The following is a 21,044-nucleotide window of genomic DNA, read 5'->3' as shown; positions in this document are numbered from 1 at the left end:
AGGATTACATAACATTCTGACAGTTGTGAATAAAGAACCAATGTCTACCAGTACTACAATTTCAGCCTAACAAAGACGGCTCTACACAAAATAAAAACATCAATACGAATGCATAATAAAAACTAAAAACTACATTAAATTAATAACAACTAAAGTATTTAACTACGCCATTTTTGCACAGTACGTTATGAAGGCAACAGTTCAACAAAAGAAGCTGGAAATGCACCATATTGATCTCCGATCATGCCAACTAACCAGCCGTTTTCTTCATCGTCAGTCACAATTATTATCTGAATAAACACATCTCACAGTTTAACAGTTGAATCATAAAACCTAACACAGTGATGGGAATAGAAATAACAGAAGTTTTGTGACCTATGAGCATGCAACTCAAAGCGAATATTGTAACATTACACATCATAAAGTTGGAAAATTAGCTGCCATAATCAGCAGTACGTATTAATTCATTCACAGTAGGCTCTTTTACTGCAGTGTGTTTGTATGGTAAAATCCTCAAAATACTGTGAATAAACTGACAGGCAAACAGTAGCAAACATTTGTGACTCTAGTTTGCAATATGTGGCAGTTGCCAGCTGGCTTACAATTCTTATAAACATATTCAAAAGTTGTTCAGTGGCAACATTCAGTAGTTTGGGTACAGCGTGTGAAGCAACTAACCTAATTTTAGTAGTCTCTACCTAAGGTTTGGAAACAGTTATGGTCAATGACACTTCCTGCTCACAAATTGCCTCCTTATTCTCTTGAGCTTCTAGGAAAACCATGGCAATAAACATCCACTTCACTTAGCTGACAATGATACAGGCAAATCATCGTTGGGAATCAACTGTTTTTCAGAAGAAGTTGCAAACATTCTAGGTGCTAGTCTCAGTTGGTATTCCATATCTCTGAGGTGGGCAAACATGTGCAGAGCCGTGTGCAAGTACTGTGGCTCTGCATACAGTGTCATTAATCACAGGTGATTGGAGTTGTAGTGATGGTGTGCAAATGCGATTTCTTGTGGTACACTTGTCTTGGTCTTACCCAATTTCCCTGTTTTTCAGAAGCATCTCAAGAGGTTCTTGATTTACTGTACTTCTCAGCATACAGCTCTTTCCTAACTACTTAATTACGATAAAATGGCAGTTATTGCAGTAACAGAACGAAAACTCAACTGCTGGGTGACAGCAGGGAAGCCATATAATGCACATAACAAAACTATGCCATATCCGTTAGGATTTTTACATTTAAGAAGGTATAAGAGAATTTACTCTACTGAAATATATTGCTGTATCTGATGTGCGAGTGGTTGCCATCTATGGAAATGCTACCCATGGAGACAAAGCTATAAAGAATTGGTGTGAAAGCGACCCTTTCAGATTCTCTGTTCAGGCTGTTCAATTTGAAATTATCATGCTGGCCAGGTTTTCTTACATGTGGTACCTGGGGATTATCAACCTTATCACCATTATTAAATGCAAATAAATTAAGTAGGGCAAAGTTCAATGCTCAAGATCAAAGTTCTAAAACAAGCAACTGTTTGCTTACACTAAATTAATCAAGACAAAGTTAGTTTACCTACAATTTATCTATTGTACATGTGTACTTCTTTTACTTACCTGATCGGCAAAGAAGCTAAGTTCACCTTCTTCTTCAGCAGTAAACTGATATATAGAGTGGGCTATCTGTTGTCTTGGCTGGATTTCCTAATAATAATAAAGAGTAACAATTAATAATAAATAATAAAACATGTAATGTGTTTCAATATATTATATTACGTACATATATATCTAAGCATATCAACTACTAACAGATGCTACTGTCTAACATAAATAAAACAACACAAATTGTTTGCCACATCACTGAGACAAGCCTCGGCTGTGGCAAGAGGAGTGTTGATGTCCCGCAGGTATGACTTTGCATTCGATCGACATCCTTGTAGGCACATGATGGATGACAGGATCAATGAGAAGGCTACGTAGTCTACATTGTATCCAACTTTATACGTTCATGCTGTATGTAGTCAGTTTCTTAATATTTGTCGATATAATTTGCTGGTTCCGTCAGTACACAACAGTATGATGGGAGTGAAGGATCCGTGCTCAACTTAAAAGGACTCGTTCATATTGCCATCGCTTGTCTAGTTCATGTCTGTGAAACAGCAAGCTGATCGATGATGAAGTGTATGAAGGGCAACTAGAGTTAAAACTTGGACGTCAAAATATGTCTTTCTAAGTGACCTCTCCATACAACGCCTGTTGAAATGTCTAGACGAGCTTGTTGTTCATTATTTGCAGAGCGACCAGGTAGTGGTGACTCCATCTAAGGGTTGAAGTCTAGGTTCTATTTCTACATCAAAGCAGACTTCATTAAGCATTTGGCCAAAAAAGTCATGTGACGTAAATGAGGGAACTCCTCCTGTGGGACAAGCTAAGGTATGGGTTTGTCGTAATTATGCAAAAGTACGATAAATGTTTTGGATGCCAACCATACCTCAACTGTAATCAGTGGAACAGTAGCCAAGGCATACATACCATGACTAGTGGGTCTCCTTTGGTAGTGCCTTCTTGTGACAGCAACGTTTCACTGCCTATAAATACAGGGTGCTTGAACACAGAGCATCCAGGCTAGACAGCCAAGAACACACTGGCCTTTGGTAAGAACGTCAAGTGTGACTACTTTGGGTGTGCAGTGTGCAGTCCATGTGTAAACTGCTGCCTAGACAGCAGTCTCCCTGATCAGTGTGCACAAGCAGGACGACACCATACAACTATTCTCTCATGCGTGTACTTCTAACAAGGTATCAACCGGCCTTACGCATTTAGCTCTACAAAATAAGCAGAGCACATTGTTTGAACTACTGAACTACTGTACTATGCATACTCAATACATGTTCACAGTGTACTCACTTATATGATACCTCCACACCTACATGCACTCTAGCAGAAATAAGAACATGTTGGGCTAGGACCGCTGAGTTAAGAACATTGCTAGCCTGACTCCTGTGACAAGATGTTCTTCGGCGTATGAGCACCCTGTAGCTGGCAAGGTGTTTGGTAAGTGTTGGCTAGTACAGAGCAACTTGCTGGACAGCTTACAGCTATGTTTTGCAATGTAACTTGAAGAATCAAGCTGTTAAAGGCGTTGGATGGGTCTACGAAAAGGACGCCTTCAAGGTTCGAGTTGGCATACACTGATTTCAATGCATGGGTAACTGCTTCACAGCCAGCAACCTGACCTGCACATAGTAAAGGAACACTGTCCAGATGTTTTGTGCGCTGGTGCCTCGGATACCAGATTGAAAAAATGTATATACGAAATCAGATAAACTTAGCACAACAAAGCTAGTAGAATGTGATACCCTACCACAAACTCTACATTCTTACTGCACAGAATTTTTGGACTCGTAACATATCGCGACTTTGGGTCACGCACAAACAGCGATCGCGAGAGATAGCTTATTTTACTGATTCTGCATGTGGAAACGTGTGAAAACGCCGTTCAGAAAGTAACTGTTCACAATGGTGTTTGTTCATGCACTTCAGATTGCATTCAGGACAGAAACGGTGGAAATAATGTATTCCGCAATGGCGAGCGAGTGGAAGCAGAACTGCAAGGGCCATGACAATGTTTTACGCAGAATTTGCACAGCTGAAAAGAATGCTCCCACATTGGCTGTAGGTCAATCTTCACACGTCTGTTGCGCCTAGCTAGGCAACAATCGTGGTAGATGTAAACTACGCGATGACTACATCTAGCACTAGCTAGAGTACTGGTACAATCTGCATACTAAAATAGATTAAATAATAACAATAATGTCTTTTTATTGATATCAGCTGTCCTGCAGATGGCATCATCATCAAGACAACAGGCTGAGAAGTTGGCAAAGTACAGCGACTTGTGGGTGGAGGTAAGCCGCATGTGGCAGTGTCGGACACTGGTTGCTCTAGTAGTGTTGGGAGCATTAGGTACAGTGAATGCAGATATTGTACAATGGCTGGACATCATTCCACTGGCAGTGGCGGATCGAAACTGGAAAAAATGGTGGTGCAAACTATCCAAATATGCTTGGACAATTTAGATAGGTTTCACTAAAGGTTGCTGAATACTATAGCATACATTAATGTCTCAGATAAATTTCATATCTACAATACATAGTATCGTACATACATACATACATACATATACAGACTTGGACAAAATTATAGGGACACCCCGCTGTGGGTATGTAGTAACACAATAATTAGGTCACAATTTACCAACTATCAATATTGTTAAGAACTTAATAGTTACTGCGTTGATTGTTAGGTTTCTTGAGAATACCGTAGACCCTAAATTGCTTTCTTTACGCTTCGCATTGCGGAAAATGAGACCTAAAAGTGTATGACGTCATGACTGCGTAAGCGTCGTAAGTTAGACTCTCTCTGATTTTGTTTAGTGGCTTTTAAAAAAGCCGGTTTTAATAACGCGAAAGAAAATTGAAGCCCTTCACCAGTTCCTCAGTACCGAGTGTTCCCGCCTCTCGCCCTCCTGATTGCGTCCAAACGTCGTGGAACACTTTCTGCCAAGTTCCGGACACGCGCGGCTGGAATCTGCTGCCACGCCTCTTGTAGAGCATTCCAGAGCTCAGCTGCAGTTCTCGGTTTGCGACGGTTGGCAGCAGTTTTGAGTTCATGCCACAAGTTCTCAATTGGATTCGCATCAGGCGATTTTGGCGGCCAGTCCAACAGTGTGACGTCATGCTGGCAAAGCCATTGTCTTGTTGACTGAGACGTGTGGATTGGCGCGTTGTCCTGCTGGAAGACAAAGTCGTCTCCTATTAATGCCGCTGCGTCTGTAAGCATGTGCTCTTCCAGAACCTGTTGGTACGCCGTGCTGTCCAAACGATCTTCCAGTTTCACCAGAGACCCCAAACCATGCCAACACATCGATCCCCACACCATCACACTAGCCGCGTGGTGGACCGTACAATCACAACATTCAGGGAGAAATTCCTCACCTTTGCGACGCCAAACGTACAGAGCACCATCGTTTCCTATGCTGACTTTTGACTCATCTGTAAAAAGAACAGATTTCCAGTCATCCAAAGTCCATTGTGTGTGAGTGGTTGCCCATCCCAGTCGCAAACGTCGATGGTTTTCTGTTAGCAGTGGTTTTTTTCTAGGCCTCCGAGCGTTCACTCCTGTCTCACTGAGACGACGACGGACTGTTCTACTTGACACCTGCTTGCCGGTTTCATCAGCCAGCTGATACGAGAGCAGTCGTGATGGTGCTCGTCGGTTCTGCAGTGCCATTCTCTTCAGTCGATGATCTTCCCGGATTGTCGTTGCCTTCCCACGTCCAGGTCGTTTTTCATAATCGCTGCTGCCATGGGAAAGCCGTTGCAGGCACTGATAAACCGAATTCCTGGAGCGGCGGACAAAAGCTGCGATCTGACGCACAGAATGGCCAACTGAGTGAAGGGCTTCAATTTTCCCTCGCGTTTTTGGACTCAACTGTTTGCCTCGAGGCATCGCTGCAACTCGTGAAATATCGCACGGAACAAGACTCTGCAACTGCGTGCAGCTGAACGTTCAGGCTAACTTATCGCCTAAGTTTGGCGGTCTCAAGGGCAGCGGTTTTAGTGCAGCTGACATTTTGGCGGTAGCAGTTTGAGATTTTGCTACGTAAAACGTGGACCGGAAGTGGCATGTCAATGTTCTTTTGTTGCTATAACTTGTTTAGTTTTTGTCTTAGCAGGATTTCTTTGTAATTAATTAGTGTCACATGATTTTTGAACACGTTAAAGTTTGTTTATTGATTAAAATGGCAAAACAATTCAAATTGTGATGACATGCGCAAAATCAATGCGCAAAAACAAATGATTCGCCTTTTTTCCATAATGTTGATAAGAGGACCCACAAAATTGCTTTCACTCTCTACTACAGAGCATTCTTAGATTGTATGCCAACAATGAGCATCCAAGAGCGATGAACATGTACAAAGACAAGAAAAGTAGGAATGGCCGTCTTCCTTCTTCAAAGCAAACTAGATGCGCAGTAGGTAGTAAGTACAGCTGCAGTCTTGAACTCAAGCTATGTTACATACTAACAATGGCGCAATCCATGAAAAAAGAAATTCGAAAAACATTTGGTTTTGCTAGAGAAAAATTCAGTGCCAAAGTTAGACTAGACACAAAAATGCCAGGTGTCCCTATAATTTTGTCCAAGTCTGTATATATATATATATATATATATATATATATATATATATATATATATATATATATAGTAAGAATGTTAGGGGTCATCAATAAATTGTCGACATTTACTCAAACGTACCAAGTGTACACTAGGGGGTAGGGGTAAGAGTAGTTGTATGCTTTTGAGGCAGAGTCCACAATGTCGATGATTTCTTTTGGTCCAGAAGTAGATAGAAAGTGATACTGAAGTAAGGATATTGCATTTACGCGTATAGCGCGCACTAAGTGTAACTGTTTGTCGCACGTGTTTGAAGTATCCATGGCATGGGATAGTCTCTCGAAGCCAGACCCTTCCTGCCTACATGCAGGATGTATGAGACTATGCGTGGGATGGTAGGTACTCTGTGGTAGATACCAACAGACTGTCTAAGAGACCTTATGCTGTTCATAAAACTCCGGCGAACAGGTGCTAGCAGTTTGTGAACACATTTGTCTTTGCAAGCCCATATTTGCCTCGCAAGGAAGCTGTGCAGAAAGCGCAACAACAATGGAAGACCACTGGCCAGAACGACAAAATGTGCATATCAATCTTCGAATGGGCTTCTAATTATTTAATTATCGTAATACCATGGTACATTAGAAATAGCTTCATATGACCAACATTTTTAGGTACGTCTAGGGGTGGGGGAGGGGTATGCAGAAAAGAGTACGTTTTGTACACTTGAGAAAAAGTCGACAACTATGGATGATCCCTTAGGAAAATTCTTGTCATGTTGTTTGATAGGTTCCTTAGAAATGACGGTTGTCTCAGTTTGCTTTTCAGCACAACAGTTCTCTAACTAGGTTACCTGGTGAGGAAAGGTAGTCATTCTTGTCCTTACCATGCAGAACCTTGGATAGACGCTATTTACGGCTTTGATCCATGGCTACTTGCGACCTGAAAAGGTGGTGCCTAGGTACCCCAGGCACCACCCTGGATCCACCGCTGTTCCAGGTCATCACAACCTGCAGAAAACAGTGCCTCTTGGATCCAGTCGGATCCTGCATAAAGTCATGTTTTCTGTCTAGACAGCCATATGTTCTAAGCACCTCTGAGTCAAGGTTTGCTTCCGGTGCTTATGTAATGTACCTTACGAACCAGACTGATCTGGTTGAGCACAACAATAACAAAATGGGTAATCCTTCTTCTACATGATATAAGACTTTATTCCCTTCTTTCCATTCACTGAGCTTACCGCACCATCTGCCATTCACCATTGTCCAATTGGAATACAAACACAGATATTTGAGACACAAAAAGTCTGCCTTCAACATTGTGCTTGCACACATTGCACTAAAGTGCAAGCCAACTAATGGCCTTTGAGGCCTGTACATAAGATACTCTCTCATACCAGCATATATCACCTTATACCAGTATGCATGCTAGTAAATGATCAATGTTAATGTTGGTGTGAACACACTGGTCGATCTATGCACAGTAATACGGCACCAGCTGGATAGCAGTCTATGCCAGCCATACAACCACCTGTTGAACATGTATAAAGACAAACAAGTAACCAAACTAGCTAGCTGGCTATTTCACCACCTACCAGTCTACTGGATTCCATTAACCAACCCAGCTCCCTACCCATTTGATCACATGTTTCTTATACCCCGCTTACACGAGCACTTGTAAGCGGGCCAGCGCGTGCTGGCTTAGGTCAAGAGCATTGTGTAAAGGCTTAGTGTGCTGGAAAACGAGCCATGCATGCTCTTTTGGTACAAATGACATGAAGCGAGACGGAGGCCAGGTGTCTTAGATGTGCAAAAACAATTTTTTCTGCAACATTCACCTGTCGATAGACCTACATTTCCTACGAATAGTACGACCTCTTGTATAAATAGTATGAAGTCTTGTATATGTCCTATATATTTCTCAATATGACTGTTGTAGAGCCATAGAGAAAAAAGGATTCAGACCATTGCAAACGTGAGCTAATGCGAGCTATGTCAATCTCAAGTAACTAATGCATGTTATTGACACGCCCATTACAAGCATTGGCTTGCTTCTACAGAGTGTGTCGTGTAAATGCAGGCTGGAATGCTCAGCTGGCACGGATCAGATCGGATCGGTTCACTATGCGTTCTCGTGTAAACAGGGTATTAGTCTGACTGTCATCACTCAGAAATAAATTTCACAATGGCAGTTCACTAAACCACAGCTGTCAACATGACATGCTTACCTGACAATGATTAGCAGGAATAAATCCACTCTTGTCCCCACAGGCACACTAGCATAATTCACACAACACTTACCAATAGTGAACTCAATAGGACTACTGAGGATTACCTTCCACCACTCGGAGTCTGCCTTATCCAACACAACAAGTTTCTCTCCCACACTGCACAACAAGACAATCTACTGTTAACATACACAATCAAGCAAACAGGTATACAGTTAAATCAAGTATCTGAACACAAATACAATCAGAACCGGTTGTGGTGTTCCCTAAATTGTTATACATAGAGCACATTGCCTATACAGACAACACAGTTCACCACTTTAATCAATGGGTAAAAGAAATACACTAGAAAGATCCTGGTTAGTAGCTAGCAAATGCTACTTGTAGACTGACTATGACATTAATACAACTAAACATAAATTATTACATGAACAAGATCTCACATATCAAAGGTTATCTGAAGCGGCAGTCAACCATGCAAACATGGGGTGCACAAAACTTGCATCAACTCTGCATGCAAACACTCATTTGTGCACTTAAATTAACTAATATGCACATACCATATTCGCCCGTAATAACGCCCTGAGCGTATAGAAAAGAAAGACTTTTTCTGTGCGTATACTAGAGCATGGGCGTTATTTTGGTCCTAGGCATATACATGGTCACAAAATGCTGTCGTTTGGCCAGTCACCATCTATAAACTTGAAGACAGAAATATCACAAATGCTTGCAATTATCCATTTGCAAGATCAAAGGTACTGGTATCCATACAGCATCAACATACACGCAGAAACTAAACACAATAGCTATACACACGTGGTCGGCCTGAAGCCCGTCAAGAGCACCAGAGTCGGTAATTGCAACAAAGACATGACTCTAGCAGTACGTACTTTCACTCAACACTGACACCAGCTCATCAAATGCACACAGACGGAGACAAATGTTCTGCGGACCCATTTTGTTTTTTCTGCGTATGCGTATCCTGGGCTTATACTTGGGCATGGGCGTATAGTTGGGCATGGGCATTTTTCGGGCTGAAAGTTCTGACCTGTCGCACATGGGCGTATATATGGGCATGGGCATTATTTCGGTATAGGCGTTATTACGGGCGAATACGGTAGCATATGACAGTAGGCCACAGAGTTGGCAATCCTATTTATAAACACTCCAGTGCTGAACTGTTCCAATACATAACATCCTACTGTAGCTATCAATCTGGACTTGCATTTCCTAAAACAACGAGAAATTTTGGATAAAGGTCACTGATGTGGAGGTGTTTGAAAATCTCAGCTTTTGTCTTGGTTGGCTTCTCCTTAATTAAAGTGTAAGAAGGGACGCTGCCTTCATGTTTATAATGCAAAAAATAATCAATGGTTCTATAACTACCTTACCAATAGCTGCTAAAGAACGAGATTTGGTACCTAGCCATGAGAAAAGACACTCACGTCAAATTGATCTGCCACGAGCAAGGACTAATGTTGTTGTTATTCGATCTCCTCTCTATTTTGTTTATAATCATTGGAATTCTCTCCCACTGTACTTCCAGTAGTCTTTCTGTTGACTCTTCTAAAGCCAAGGTCTAATCATTTTGTCGATCATTATTCAGTTTTTGTCTAGTTATTCAATACGTGCTTGTATATGCATTGTTTACACTAATACAATGCAATGCAATACAGAAAATTGCCAACAATGTAGCACATAAAACTTCTCTGACATAGGGCAGCATCTACAATTTTGTCACTCCACGTCACACCCATTAGCCTCCGGTTTTGTCACATTATACGGGGAGCCGGGCACAACAGCACGACAGTGAGAGGTGAGGGTCTGGTACGAGGCTAACACCCATACGCAGAGAAAGAGCAATTTCTATGTGCCAAGTTTGGGCTGCACTCCCTGAGTTAAATGCACATAAAGCAACAGATTTAGCCTTTCTAGACTAGTGTCTCAAAGTTAATGTAAACTTGCTTATTAATTTCACTTATTAACTGAACTCAAAGTACATAAAAGTGAATTACTCGACAGTGATGTCATCATCTGATTCAGCTGTGTAGGAGAACATGGCCACACAATACTTAGTCTCATCCTTCACAACAAACACAGTCAGACCTTTGATAACATCACAACATGTAAAGAGCAAACTCACCTTAGCTGCCACATCTGGTAAAACTGCAACTGTGTAAGCAAAAAAATGGTTTCAGTATAATTCAACACCTTAATGTTAAATGACAGTATTAAGAGAATAGAATACTATTACTATAGAATACCATACTATTACTATGTCTACTAAATCCATAACAAACTATGAAACCAGTATAATTATAGTATCTCATCAGTTCAGGCCTATACTACTCTGATGTGTACCTGAAGCATAACAGCAACGCAATTTACATTGCATTAGGTAAGTGTAATATATGGCATGGTCCACGAATTTCTAGAGAAACAATTCAAAAAGGTTGCACTGGTACAATAATACATACAACATCATGCGCATGCACTGAAGTGTGATTGACATGTGAGGTAGTGAAGAATTAGGAGCTGAAGAAGAAATCTGCTATCTGAGAACACATTCACTTTGTAGTGTGACATACTATCATGTACGGCAAGCATCCATAGAGTGGTCTTGCTAGAATTACTGTGTTGATTTGTATTGCGCTCCTACCAGGAAACTCTATGTGCACAGAATAAACTAGCACAATACACTACATGGTGACAAGATATGGCTCAACTACGACTTGAAGTACCCGAACCTTTTAACTTCAGTACGCCTGACAACTGGCCATGATGCATGGAAACACCGCTTTGACCACCAGTTCAGGATAGAATCCGGCTTGGCGGGCGAAGAGTATTCACGACAAGTTTCTACACTTCTTTTATTGTAAGGGTGAAAAAGCAGACGAGGTTCTATGTTCCACGAATATTTCTGAAGATGAACGTAAGAAATATGACTTAGTGATCACAGCGTTTGAGAACTTTTTAAGGTCCACCGTAACATTATCTACAAACGTGCTCGTTTTCACAAGAGGAATCAACAAGATCACAAGTCAATCAAACAATACATTACAATGCTATATGCACTGAAAAAGACTTGTGAATTTGCAGAATGGAAGGAGGACATGATCTGGGACAGAATCGTTGTAGGGATGCGTGACCAAGCATTGGCTGCACGGTTGATACGCGATGCAGACCTACCTCTCAAACGTGTCACAAGATCACAAGACAGCGAGAAGAGGTCCGAGAAAAGATGGCAACCAGAAGCATCCTATTGTTCTAGACGAGGTGAGAAGCGGCAGGCCACGCACCAAACATACCGCCAGCTGGAACAAACTAGCGCCAACAGCAGGCCACAGGGAACTTCCCAATGCAAGTTAAGCGCCATCAAAACTAGTCAAACGACATCAAAACTAGTCAAACGACACTCTAAGAGATACGCAACATGCAAGCGGTGTGAAATGCCATGAGAAGGCCAGTCACTGTCCAGCAAAGGAAGCTACATGCTCAAAATGTCATCACGAAGGTCACTTCACTTCTCAGTGTTTCTTCAAATCTGTAGCAGCTGTAGCATCAGAGTTCTCAAAAGTAACATACTTATTTTCCGTGACAATGGGCAAGAATCACATTGATCTTCAACAATTCACACTGGAGAATATGAAGTTGACTTCAAACTGGATACAAGAGCAGAGGAAGCTGTAATCACTGAGGAGAACTTACAGGAAGATTAATCAACCCACCTTACAGCCATCATTAACACTACTTTACAGACCAACAGCTACCAATCTCAGCGTACTTGGGCAGTTTATAACCACACTAGTCACTAATGGCAAGAGCAAAGAAGAAACAATCTATGTCGTCACAGACATTAAAGCAAACCTACTGGGCTACCTGCAATTATTTCCTTACAACTAATTACTTGAATTGAAGCTGCTGCAAAGCAAGATGTTGCAAGCAGATTCCCCGGGTTTTCAATGGACTTGGTAATCTGGGACAGCCCTATGAAATCAAGCTGAAGACTGGAGCAAAGCCATCCGCATTACACACCCCATGGAACATCCCTATTTCACTGAGAGGAAAGGTGCAACAGGAACATGAGTGCAAGGAGCTCCTGGGAGTTACATCCAAGGTGGAGGAACCAACTCCATGGTGTGCGGGAATAGTAGTTGCTTCCACGACACTGGACAAGTCCAACTTTGTGTTGACTTGAGACATCTCAACAACAACAGTGTGCTCAGAGAATTCCACCCGATCCAAGAGTTGATGACTCAATAGACCCAGTTAGCTGGAGCCACGGTGTTCTCTAACGTAGGCGTAAACAGTGGATTTTGGCAAGTACCACTAGCCAAAAGAGTCGTCTACTCACAACATTCATCACACCTTTTGGCCGTTTCTGTTTCAATAAATTACCATTCGGCATTTCATGTGTGCGAGGATCCGTGACCCTTCCTGCCATTTCAATTTTCAATTTTCAAATTTCAATTTTCATTTTCATTTTTATTTTTCAATTTTTTTTGTCAAAGGTTTTCAATTATTTTGCTGAAAAAATTAATTCGGCTAGCAAATTTTTATTTTCATTTTTCATTTTTCATTTTGATTTTTAATTTTTCAATTTCAAGTTTCTCCTTTTGATTATATTTGGTTGAGTTGAATGTCAAAAGAATTGAACGCAGCAAGAACAAAAAATGAACACAGCAAGAATGAAAAATGAAACAGCCTTGTGCGAAGTACGCAGCAGGGAGTCTGGTGGAACGTGTGCCCTAGTCATAGCTCAACGGAGTATGAAGTCATTTTTCATTCCAACGCGTTCTGCTGATTGGAAGGGGCAGAGTGGTTCTTCGACGACTTCCACCCTAAGATAATCTCTTGCAATTTTTGCTTTAACGAGAAGGAAATCTCCCTCTCTCCCAAAAAATGAGCAATCTCAGGTGCGAGCAGCCATTGCTGATGAGCACAGTACATATGCATGGTATATGAATTTATCTATTACCACATATAATTCTAACAATTGCAACAGTCTAACTAAATCTAAAACTCAACAAATTTAGTAACTAGACTGAACCTCGTTCAAACTCTTTTAGGCTACTCTACCATATATACTCGCAGTACACAGCAACTAAAAAACAAAGATGCCTGGTTTGCTATTCTACACATGCGCGCGTACGTGTCTCCATCACCTCTGGACTTGAATCTTGAGCTTCTGTCCATGCGAATGGCTCTCTTGTCACTGCAGACCTGCGTAAGCTGGACGACGTCGTGTGCTGGCCAAGTACCTCCAGCATGCAATACATGACTTACTTGCTTGCCCAGCTCTGTCAATTCGTCCAAGCTACGTATACAGAGAGTCACGCAGAGTGAACCGCCATTTCATGTTGTATTGCAGAGGCGGAGGGCAACGTTGGCCAATTGTAACTTGCCACCGCTTTACGCACTGCTGACACCCAAGCCACTACCGACAGCAGGTTGTGATGTTTGCCGGAGGTCTTGTAAAGCGGTGGCATATTTGGCACTGGGAGAAGCTTCGCTGTCGTTTCTGCCAGTCTTCTCATGCATAAGGTAGTAGCCTCGTTCACAGCAATGGTGCGATCATCATGGCGCAGAGTCAACCGAGTCTGCATGAGCTATATAGCTATACCCGAGGTACTTGGCCAGCACATGACGTCGTCTGGCTTACGCAGGTCTGCAGTGACAAGAGAGCCATATCCGCAAGGACAGAAGCTCAAGATTCAATTCCCGAGGTGATGGAGGCACGTACGCACGCGTGTGTAGAACAGCAAACCAGGCATCTTTGTTTTAGTTGCTGTATACTGCGAGCATAGATGGTAGAGTAGCCTAAAAGAGTTTGAACAAGTTTCAGTATAGTTACTAAATTTGTTGAGTTTTAGATTTAGTTAGACTTTGCAATTGTTAGAATTTTATGTGGTAATAGATAAATTCATATACCATGCATATGTACTGTGCTCATCAGCAATGGCTGCTCACAACTGAGATTGATTATTTTTGGGGGAGAGGGAGATTTCCTTCTCGTTAAAGCAAAAATTGCAAGAGATCGTCCTAGGGCGGAAGTCGTCAAAGAACCACTCCACCCCTTCCAATCAGCAGCACGCGTTAGAATGAAAAACGACTCCCTACTGTGCTGAGCTATGACTAGGGCACACATTCCACCAGACTCCTTGCTGCGTTCATTTTTCGTTCTTGCTGCATTCATTTTTCGTTCTTTCCGCGTTCAATTCTTTTAACATTCACCTCAACCAAATATAATCAAAAATAGAAACTTGAAAATAGAAAAATGAAAATTAAAAACAAAAATTGAAAAATAAAACTTTGCTTGCCAAATTAATTTTTTCAGCAAAATAATTGAAAAGCTTTGACAAAAAATTGAAAAATAAAAATAAAAAATGAAAATTGAAATTCAAAAATTGAAATGGCCGGAAGGGTCACAGACCTGCCAGATTCAACTTCAAATGTAGTCTCGCATAGCCAGACCCTTCCCGCCTACATCCTTCCGGCGAGAAAGGGTCTGGGAAAGTGCTTTGTATAGGCTTGATCTGCCGCCGTCATTATCCCACCGCATTCCAGTGGGGTAAAGAGGCATTTAAATGGTCTTTGGTGGGCTATCCAAATTCATAATGAACACGACAACGCACGTAAAGCAGATGTCATATCTTGACGTCATAGTTGTTTTAGCATTCCAATAAACAACACTTGCAGCAGTGAGACTCGTAGTTTGCGCTCTACGTTTGTCTGAGCAACGAACGAGCAGGCTTAGCTGAAAAATGCCACTAGCTAGTAAAGTATGAGCACAGTTGGAACGAGCAAAATTGCATGGTTGCAAGCACGCTCGTTGTCTTTGACGTGTCGCTCATGACATGAGTGTTCACTCTCTACTCTAGATTCGTTGACGAGAGCGAGCAGCAATCGTTTGTCTGCGTGGCTACTTCAGTTTGCTTTCGCTGACGTGTTAGAGACATAATGACATCTCAAGTGTCATTCAGCCTACCTGTTGCATATCTAGTTTTATTGTAGACTCTAAAAGGTTAGCTACAAGTCCGTGTGGTGTCGTCATCGTTTGACAAGCTGCCATATCTACACATCAACCTAGATGTGGATCTTTTGCTGTGGACAGACCTGAAGCCTGACACGTTCCTGTAAGTTATGTATACTGCACCTGGAAATGCAAACCGAAGCAGCCACGCCGACAAACGATTGCTGCTCACTCTCATCAACGAATCTAAAGTAGAAAGTGAACACTCATGTCATGAGCGACATGTCAACGACAACAAGCGAGCTCACAACCGTACAATTAATTGCTCATTCCAACTGCACTCACACCTCACTAACGGCGGCATTTTTTCAGCTACGCCTGCTCACCCGTTGCTCAGACAAACATAGAGTGAGCGCAAACTACAAGTCTTGCTGCTGCTGCTGCTGCTGCTGCAGGTTTTGTTTATCAGAACGCTAAAACAACTACGACATCAACATATGACATCTACTACACAGGTGTTGTCGTGTTTATTATGAATTTTGATAGCCCACCAAAGACTGTCTATACACCTCTTTACCTCAACGGAATGCGGTGGGATATTGACGGGGGCAGAACAAACCTATACAAAGCACTTCCCCAGACCTTTTCTCACTGGAAGGATGTAGGCGGGAAGGGTCTGATTATGAGAGACTACGTCGAATGAGCATTATTCTGTCAGATTTACCCGAAGTGCTATCTCATATGGACGACATTCTCATCTTCAGTTCTAATAAAGCTGAACATGACGCTCACTTATCGAATGTCCTAACTCGTCAACAGGTAGGAGTCACACTCAACCTGTCGAAATGTGAATTCAATGTGCGTACCCTCAGATTTCTTGGTCATGCGATTGACGCCAGAGGAATTCGCACAGACCCAAACAAGCTTGCAGCTATCCATGATCTTGCATGTCCCACAAACATCACCGAGTTACGACGCTTTATAGGCAAGGTGAACCAGCTTGGAAATATTCACCGCACATTGCAGAAATCAGTCAGCCATTACGAGAAACTTCTGAGTACTACTAAACGCGCTTGAGTGTGGGAGCAACCTCGGGAACAAGCTTTCTCATTGCTGAAGGAGGAACCAACCCGCCCTACGGCTTTAGCACTATATGACCCACAGAGAAGCAAAACGGTCTCAGCAGGTGCTTCATCTCATGGCCTGGGAGCAGTATTATTGCAAGCAACAGGTCGTGATGACACCTGACAACTCATTGCATACGCCTCTCATTTCATGATAGAGACAGAGAAAAGATATCCTCAAATTGAGAAGGAGACCTTAGGCGTAAAATGAGCATGTGACAAGTTTTGGATAATAATATATTAGGTCGTAAGTTTCACATTGAGACTGACCATAAACCATTGGTTCCTTTGCTGACAACGAAGCATCTGGACAGCTTCAGCCTTAACTGCCACCAAGACTTACCTGCTTTCGCATTCGACTGGCACGGTATGACTATGCCATCGGATATGTTCCATGAAAACTGCACAATACCGCAGATACATTGTCCAGAGCCCTGTTACCTTCAACCACTCATCCCGACTCCTTTCAAGAAGAGGTTGAGGTGTTCATCGAATCGATTGTTTCAAACCTTACCACCACCACAGATAGGTTACAGCGATACCGAGACGCTCAAGTCGCTGATCCCATTTGCTCAAAAGTATTACAATACTGCAAACTAGAGTGGCCAAACAAGAGTCCAGAGAACACATCTCTAGCACCCTACTGAAGAGCTCACTCCCAACTCTCACTCTACAATGGTCTGCTACTGTACAACAATATAGTTGTAATTCCAAGCCTCATGCAGAGAGACATCCTGATGAAAATCCATGAAGGACACCAGGGAATCACTCGAGGCAGGCTACAAGCAAACTCATCAGTATGGTAGCCGGGTATTACCAGACAAATCATACTGATGGTAAAACATTGTGGTCGGCACAGAGCCTTTGATTCCCTCTAAGTTGCCCGACTATACATTTCAAGTAATAGGATCAGACCTACTGGAATTCAAAGGAGCCCATTATCCAATCATTGTCAACTATTTTTCAAGATATCCGGAGATGATAAAGTTAACCTCTACTACTGCCAGCAGTGTCATCCACGCTTTAAAAGCAATCTTCGCCAGAAACAGCATTTGAGAAGTTTTAAGGAGTGACAATGGTCCTCATTTTCTAGTCATGACATGAAAGAGTTTGCTGTGACTTATGACTTCACACACATAACTAGCAGCCCACGATATCCCCAAAGTAATGGCATTGCCAAAAGGATGATGAAATCTGTCAAGCAGCTACTCCAACGATCCAAAGACGCCCGCCCATCTATATAGCACTTCTAAGCTACAGGACAACACCTCTCCCATGGTGCAACATCAGCCCATCAGAATTTCTCATGGGGAGACGTCTGAGAACACACCTTCCACAAATTCCTGAGTTGCTGGTGCCACAATAGCCTTACTGGAAAGGCTAGACTTATAGAAAGGGAGATGTAGTGTGACATACTAGCATGTACAGTACGCATGGGAAGAGTAGTCTTGCTAGAATTGTTGTGTTGTGTTGTATTGTGCTCCTACCAGGAGACTCTATGTGCACGGAATAAACTAGCACAAAACACTACACACTTGAGAGAAAACACGTAATTTGCCATCTGCAATGTTTGCAGTAAGTCTGTTTCTCGTGGTGGCACACTAGTACGAAGACCTACAATACCATGAATATAACTCAATATTAATTAATTTGTCAACATTACAGTTGTTAATAAAGCAGCACTACAGAGCTAAACCCTCGACACAAATACTGCCACCTGCTAATTCACATGAAGACTGTGAGAAGGGGTTGGACACATTCACTACCAAGTGCCGTGAAAGTATGCAGAAGACATCATCGCATCGACTGGCACGCTAACTAAAACCAGTGATAACAATGAGTGCACGCACTGCATTCCAATTGTCCATCTGTTTGTCTGTCCCTTCGTTTGTTAAATCAATCACTGGTCTACAGATCCCACTACTGTAACCCTAGCACCTCGGGTTATGAAATATAGAATCGGCTATCGGTATTGGCCTAGATTATTGATTGATGAGTGAAGCAAGCCTCTCTCTTGTCATGTCAATTGAAGTCGATTTACGGCTGAACGGAGAAACGGATCGACATAACGACGATGCCAGATGAATGAAATTTTGATTTGGCAACACATGCACTAAAAATTAACTCAAGGGTCCCCTTTCGAAGGATCAACTCTATTATGTTCTTGGCGAGAAGAGTGAAATGACTTTCGATTTCACTTCCATATGCAACGAGAGAGCAAAGGAAACTGAGGCATGACCAAACAAATGAAAAGAAAAGCCAGAAGAAAAGTAGTCTGTTTTCTGAGTTTCTGGGCATTACTTTGACAGAAATTTATTGTTATGCAACATTGTTAGATGCGACCACGCGACCATGTAATTACATGACTCATAGGTAAACAAGTCAGACAATTGAAACATGAACAAAGACATAAAAAATAGAAAGCTAAAAGAAGAGCAACTGAAATCTGTTTCTAAGTTCGAACGTTGTTCAACAGAAATTATTGCTACATAACTCAACCATTGTTACGCGAATAAGTGCAGACAGAACACTATTGCTCGCCTAACACAATGCTAACGAGCATTTACTAGCTACTGGAAAATAAGTAAAATCCTAATCTTACAATTCAACACTATAAAACTTCGCATGGTGATGAATAATCACAGATTTGCAATGCCCTCTTAAAGATTGTAATTGTCATAAAGAATTGTCAAGCAAAAAGCAAAGAAAGAAACCAATAACAACCAATACAGCTGATGGTATGTGTGTGTGTGTGTGTGTGTGTGTGTGTGTGTGTGTGTGTGTGTGTGTGTGTGTGTGTGTGTGTGTGTGTGTGTGCTTGACTGTCCATGTATTTAGAAAGACCCTTAATTAAACCAATAATTCACTCATTATCGCAAAGTACTCTTCTGTAGTCCTCACTTTAACTTAATAGTTCATTACTGTCAAATGCTAAATGTCTTCATAAACAAAACTGCAATCCTTTGAAGAAATAAAAAAAGCACTATTAAACTGGCAACTGGATCCGACTGCAGTGCTGTCCACACTTGCAACTGGATGGCAATCCAATCTCGATAAACCCAATCCACATCAGAAGGTGGTTTTGATCGCGATCGGAGTTGACTCCAATTAGAAATAGTGGGCGTTACCTTCATGTACGCTACCTTTATGTATGCTACGAGTGTAGTCGAACATCTAACCCTTGCCACTCATCTTTGTTGTCACTCACCTTACTGCGCTGTATTAACGCTTCCACCAGCAAAGAACCCACACGTACACATCGGTAATCAGAACGTGATACCAAAAAAGGCACAGGTATTGTTTTCAAAGCGTAGTGTGGACGCTTGCTGGTCCAATTGGATCACGATCAGCAGGATCACAATCTGATTGTGATCCATTCTGGTCGAGTGTGGACACAGTTTTACTAACGTAGTACGTGTACAAGGATGTGAATACGTCACAAAATACAGGTCACGTGGATGTCACTAAACATCACACGCCTAATTAGCTAACAGCTAGTCTACCGCTGTTTTGTGTTGTTGACATACAGCAACACAACAGTATACATGTGTCTCTAATCATCAGTGCATCATTGCAACACTTAGATAATTGGTGGCATCCGCTCTTATGACAATGAGCGCAAGTGCAGTAGGCGTAGCTGGTCTAAGCCGGTGTTACCGTACCCCCTCATCTCGTGTAGACAGACCCTTTCCGCAGCGTCATACTTCTGGGTGAAAAATGGTCTGGTAAACAGCCTTTGAAGTTGCAGTGTAGCCGCCTAGCCAAAAATAGGCTAACTATACTGGATTTGGTTTCCTAAACACTTCACTAAAGACCAGATTGGTATACACGCAGTATAATCCTACTCAATTATCTTCTCCTGTTTCATAGACTTGAAAAAGTACAGCTGGAGTCTTTGCTGTTTATGAAATCTGCATGTCTACAGCAACCAACATGACCGTGAGAACGTTGCCGTTGACAGGCTTTGATCACAAACAACAAAGACTCTAGCTGCACATGTAATTTCAAGTTGTTCTCTTCGAAACAACAGAAGATAACTGAGATAGGATTACACTATGTGCGTACCAATCTGGTCTTAGGTGAAGCATTTAAAAAACCAAATCCAGTATCTAGATCACCAATTTTTGGTGATGTAGCAACGCAGCGGCTTCAAAGGCTGTCCCTTTCTCGCCCGGAAGTATGACGCGGCGAAATGTCTCTAGCTACACGAGACTAACTGTTCCCTAGCGCTTCTGTGCCTCGGTGAACAAGAAGAACAAACTTTGCAAACCAGTATGTATACCGTTCATGTGCCTACTTTTAAAGGTATCACACTACAGTACTAGGAATGCAACAAGCCAGTACAACAGACTAACACCACTTACAATTATAACATTCATGTATTAATGACTAAAACCATGTACTATTTGATACCATCATTAATGTCCTGACAACACTGCTACTTTTTCGTACATCTGGCCGTGGCTATGCATCGCTACAGATAAATGACCTAGTGTTTTAAAGTTAAATCATATTGGTGCATCTAGATGCACCCTGCTGATAATTGC

The 21,044-nt window shown here is 42.0% G+C and overlaps 1 protein-coding gene across 1 annotated transcript; it reads right to left on the bottom strand.

The window, feature by feature from the left end:
* Nucleotides 1-78: 78 nt before the first annotated feature.
* On the bottom strand, nucleotides 79-11,187 carry LOC134181537 (SH3 and cysteine-rich domain-containing protein 3-like). Its single transcript, XM_062648811.1, has 8 exons — nucleotides 11,142-11,187; nucleotides 11,060-11,068; nucleotides 10,544-10,572; nucleotides 10,416-10,483; nucleotides 8,508-8,559; nucleotides 8,401-8,448; nucleotides 1,617-1,703; nucleotides 79-290 (listed from the first exon to the last, which is right to left on the bottom strand). The coding sequence occupies exons 1-8, from the start codon at nucleotides 11,185-11,187 to the stop codon at nucleotides 186-188; spliced, it is 444 nt and encodes a 147-aa protein (XP_062504795.1). The 3' UTR covers nucleotides 79-185.
* Nucleotides 11,188-21,044: the final 9,857 nt, after the last annotated feature.

This window comes from Corticium candelabrum, chromosome 6, assembly GCF_963422355.1.
Source record: "Corticium candelabrum chromosome 6, ooCorCand1.1, whole genome shotgun sequence".
In the NCBI taxonomy this organism is placed as follows: Eukaryota; Metazoa; Porifera; class Homoscleromorpha; order Homosclerophorida; family Plakinidae; genus Corticium; species Corticium candelabrum.
Note: the sequence above shows the minus strand (reverse complement) of the source record. Positions and strands in the feature narration are given on the sequence as shown.

Excerpts from the sequence above, each read along its gene's own strand:
- LOC134181537 (XM_062648811.1), bottom strand. The coding sequence starts at position 11,187 with ATGCATCATGGCCAGTTGTCAGGCGTACTGAAGTTAAAAGGTTCGG. Across the intron at positions 8,560-10,415 it reads GATGATGACATCACTGTCGA|TGTGGGAGAGAAACTTGTTG; the intron begins GTAATTCACTTT and ends CTTGTTGTGCAG. Across the intron at positions 1,704-8,400 it reads TTCCTGCTAATCATTGTCAG|GAAATCCAGCCAAGACAACA; the intron begins GTAAGCATGTCA and ends TATTATTATTAG.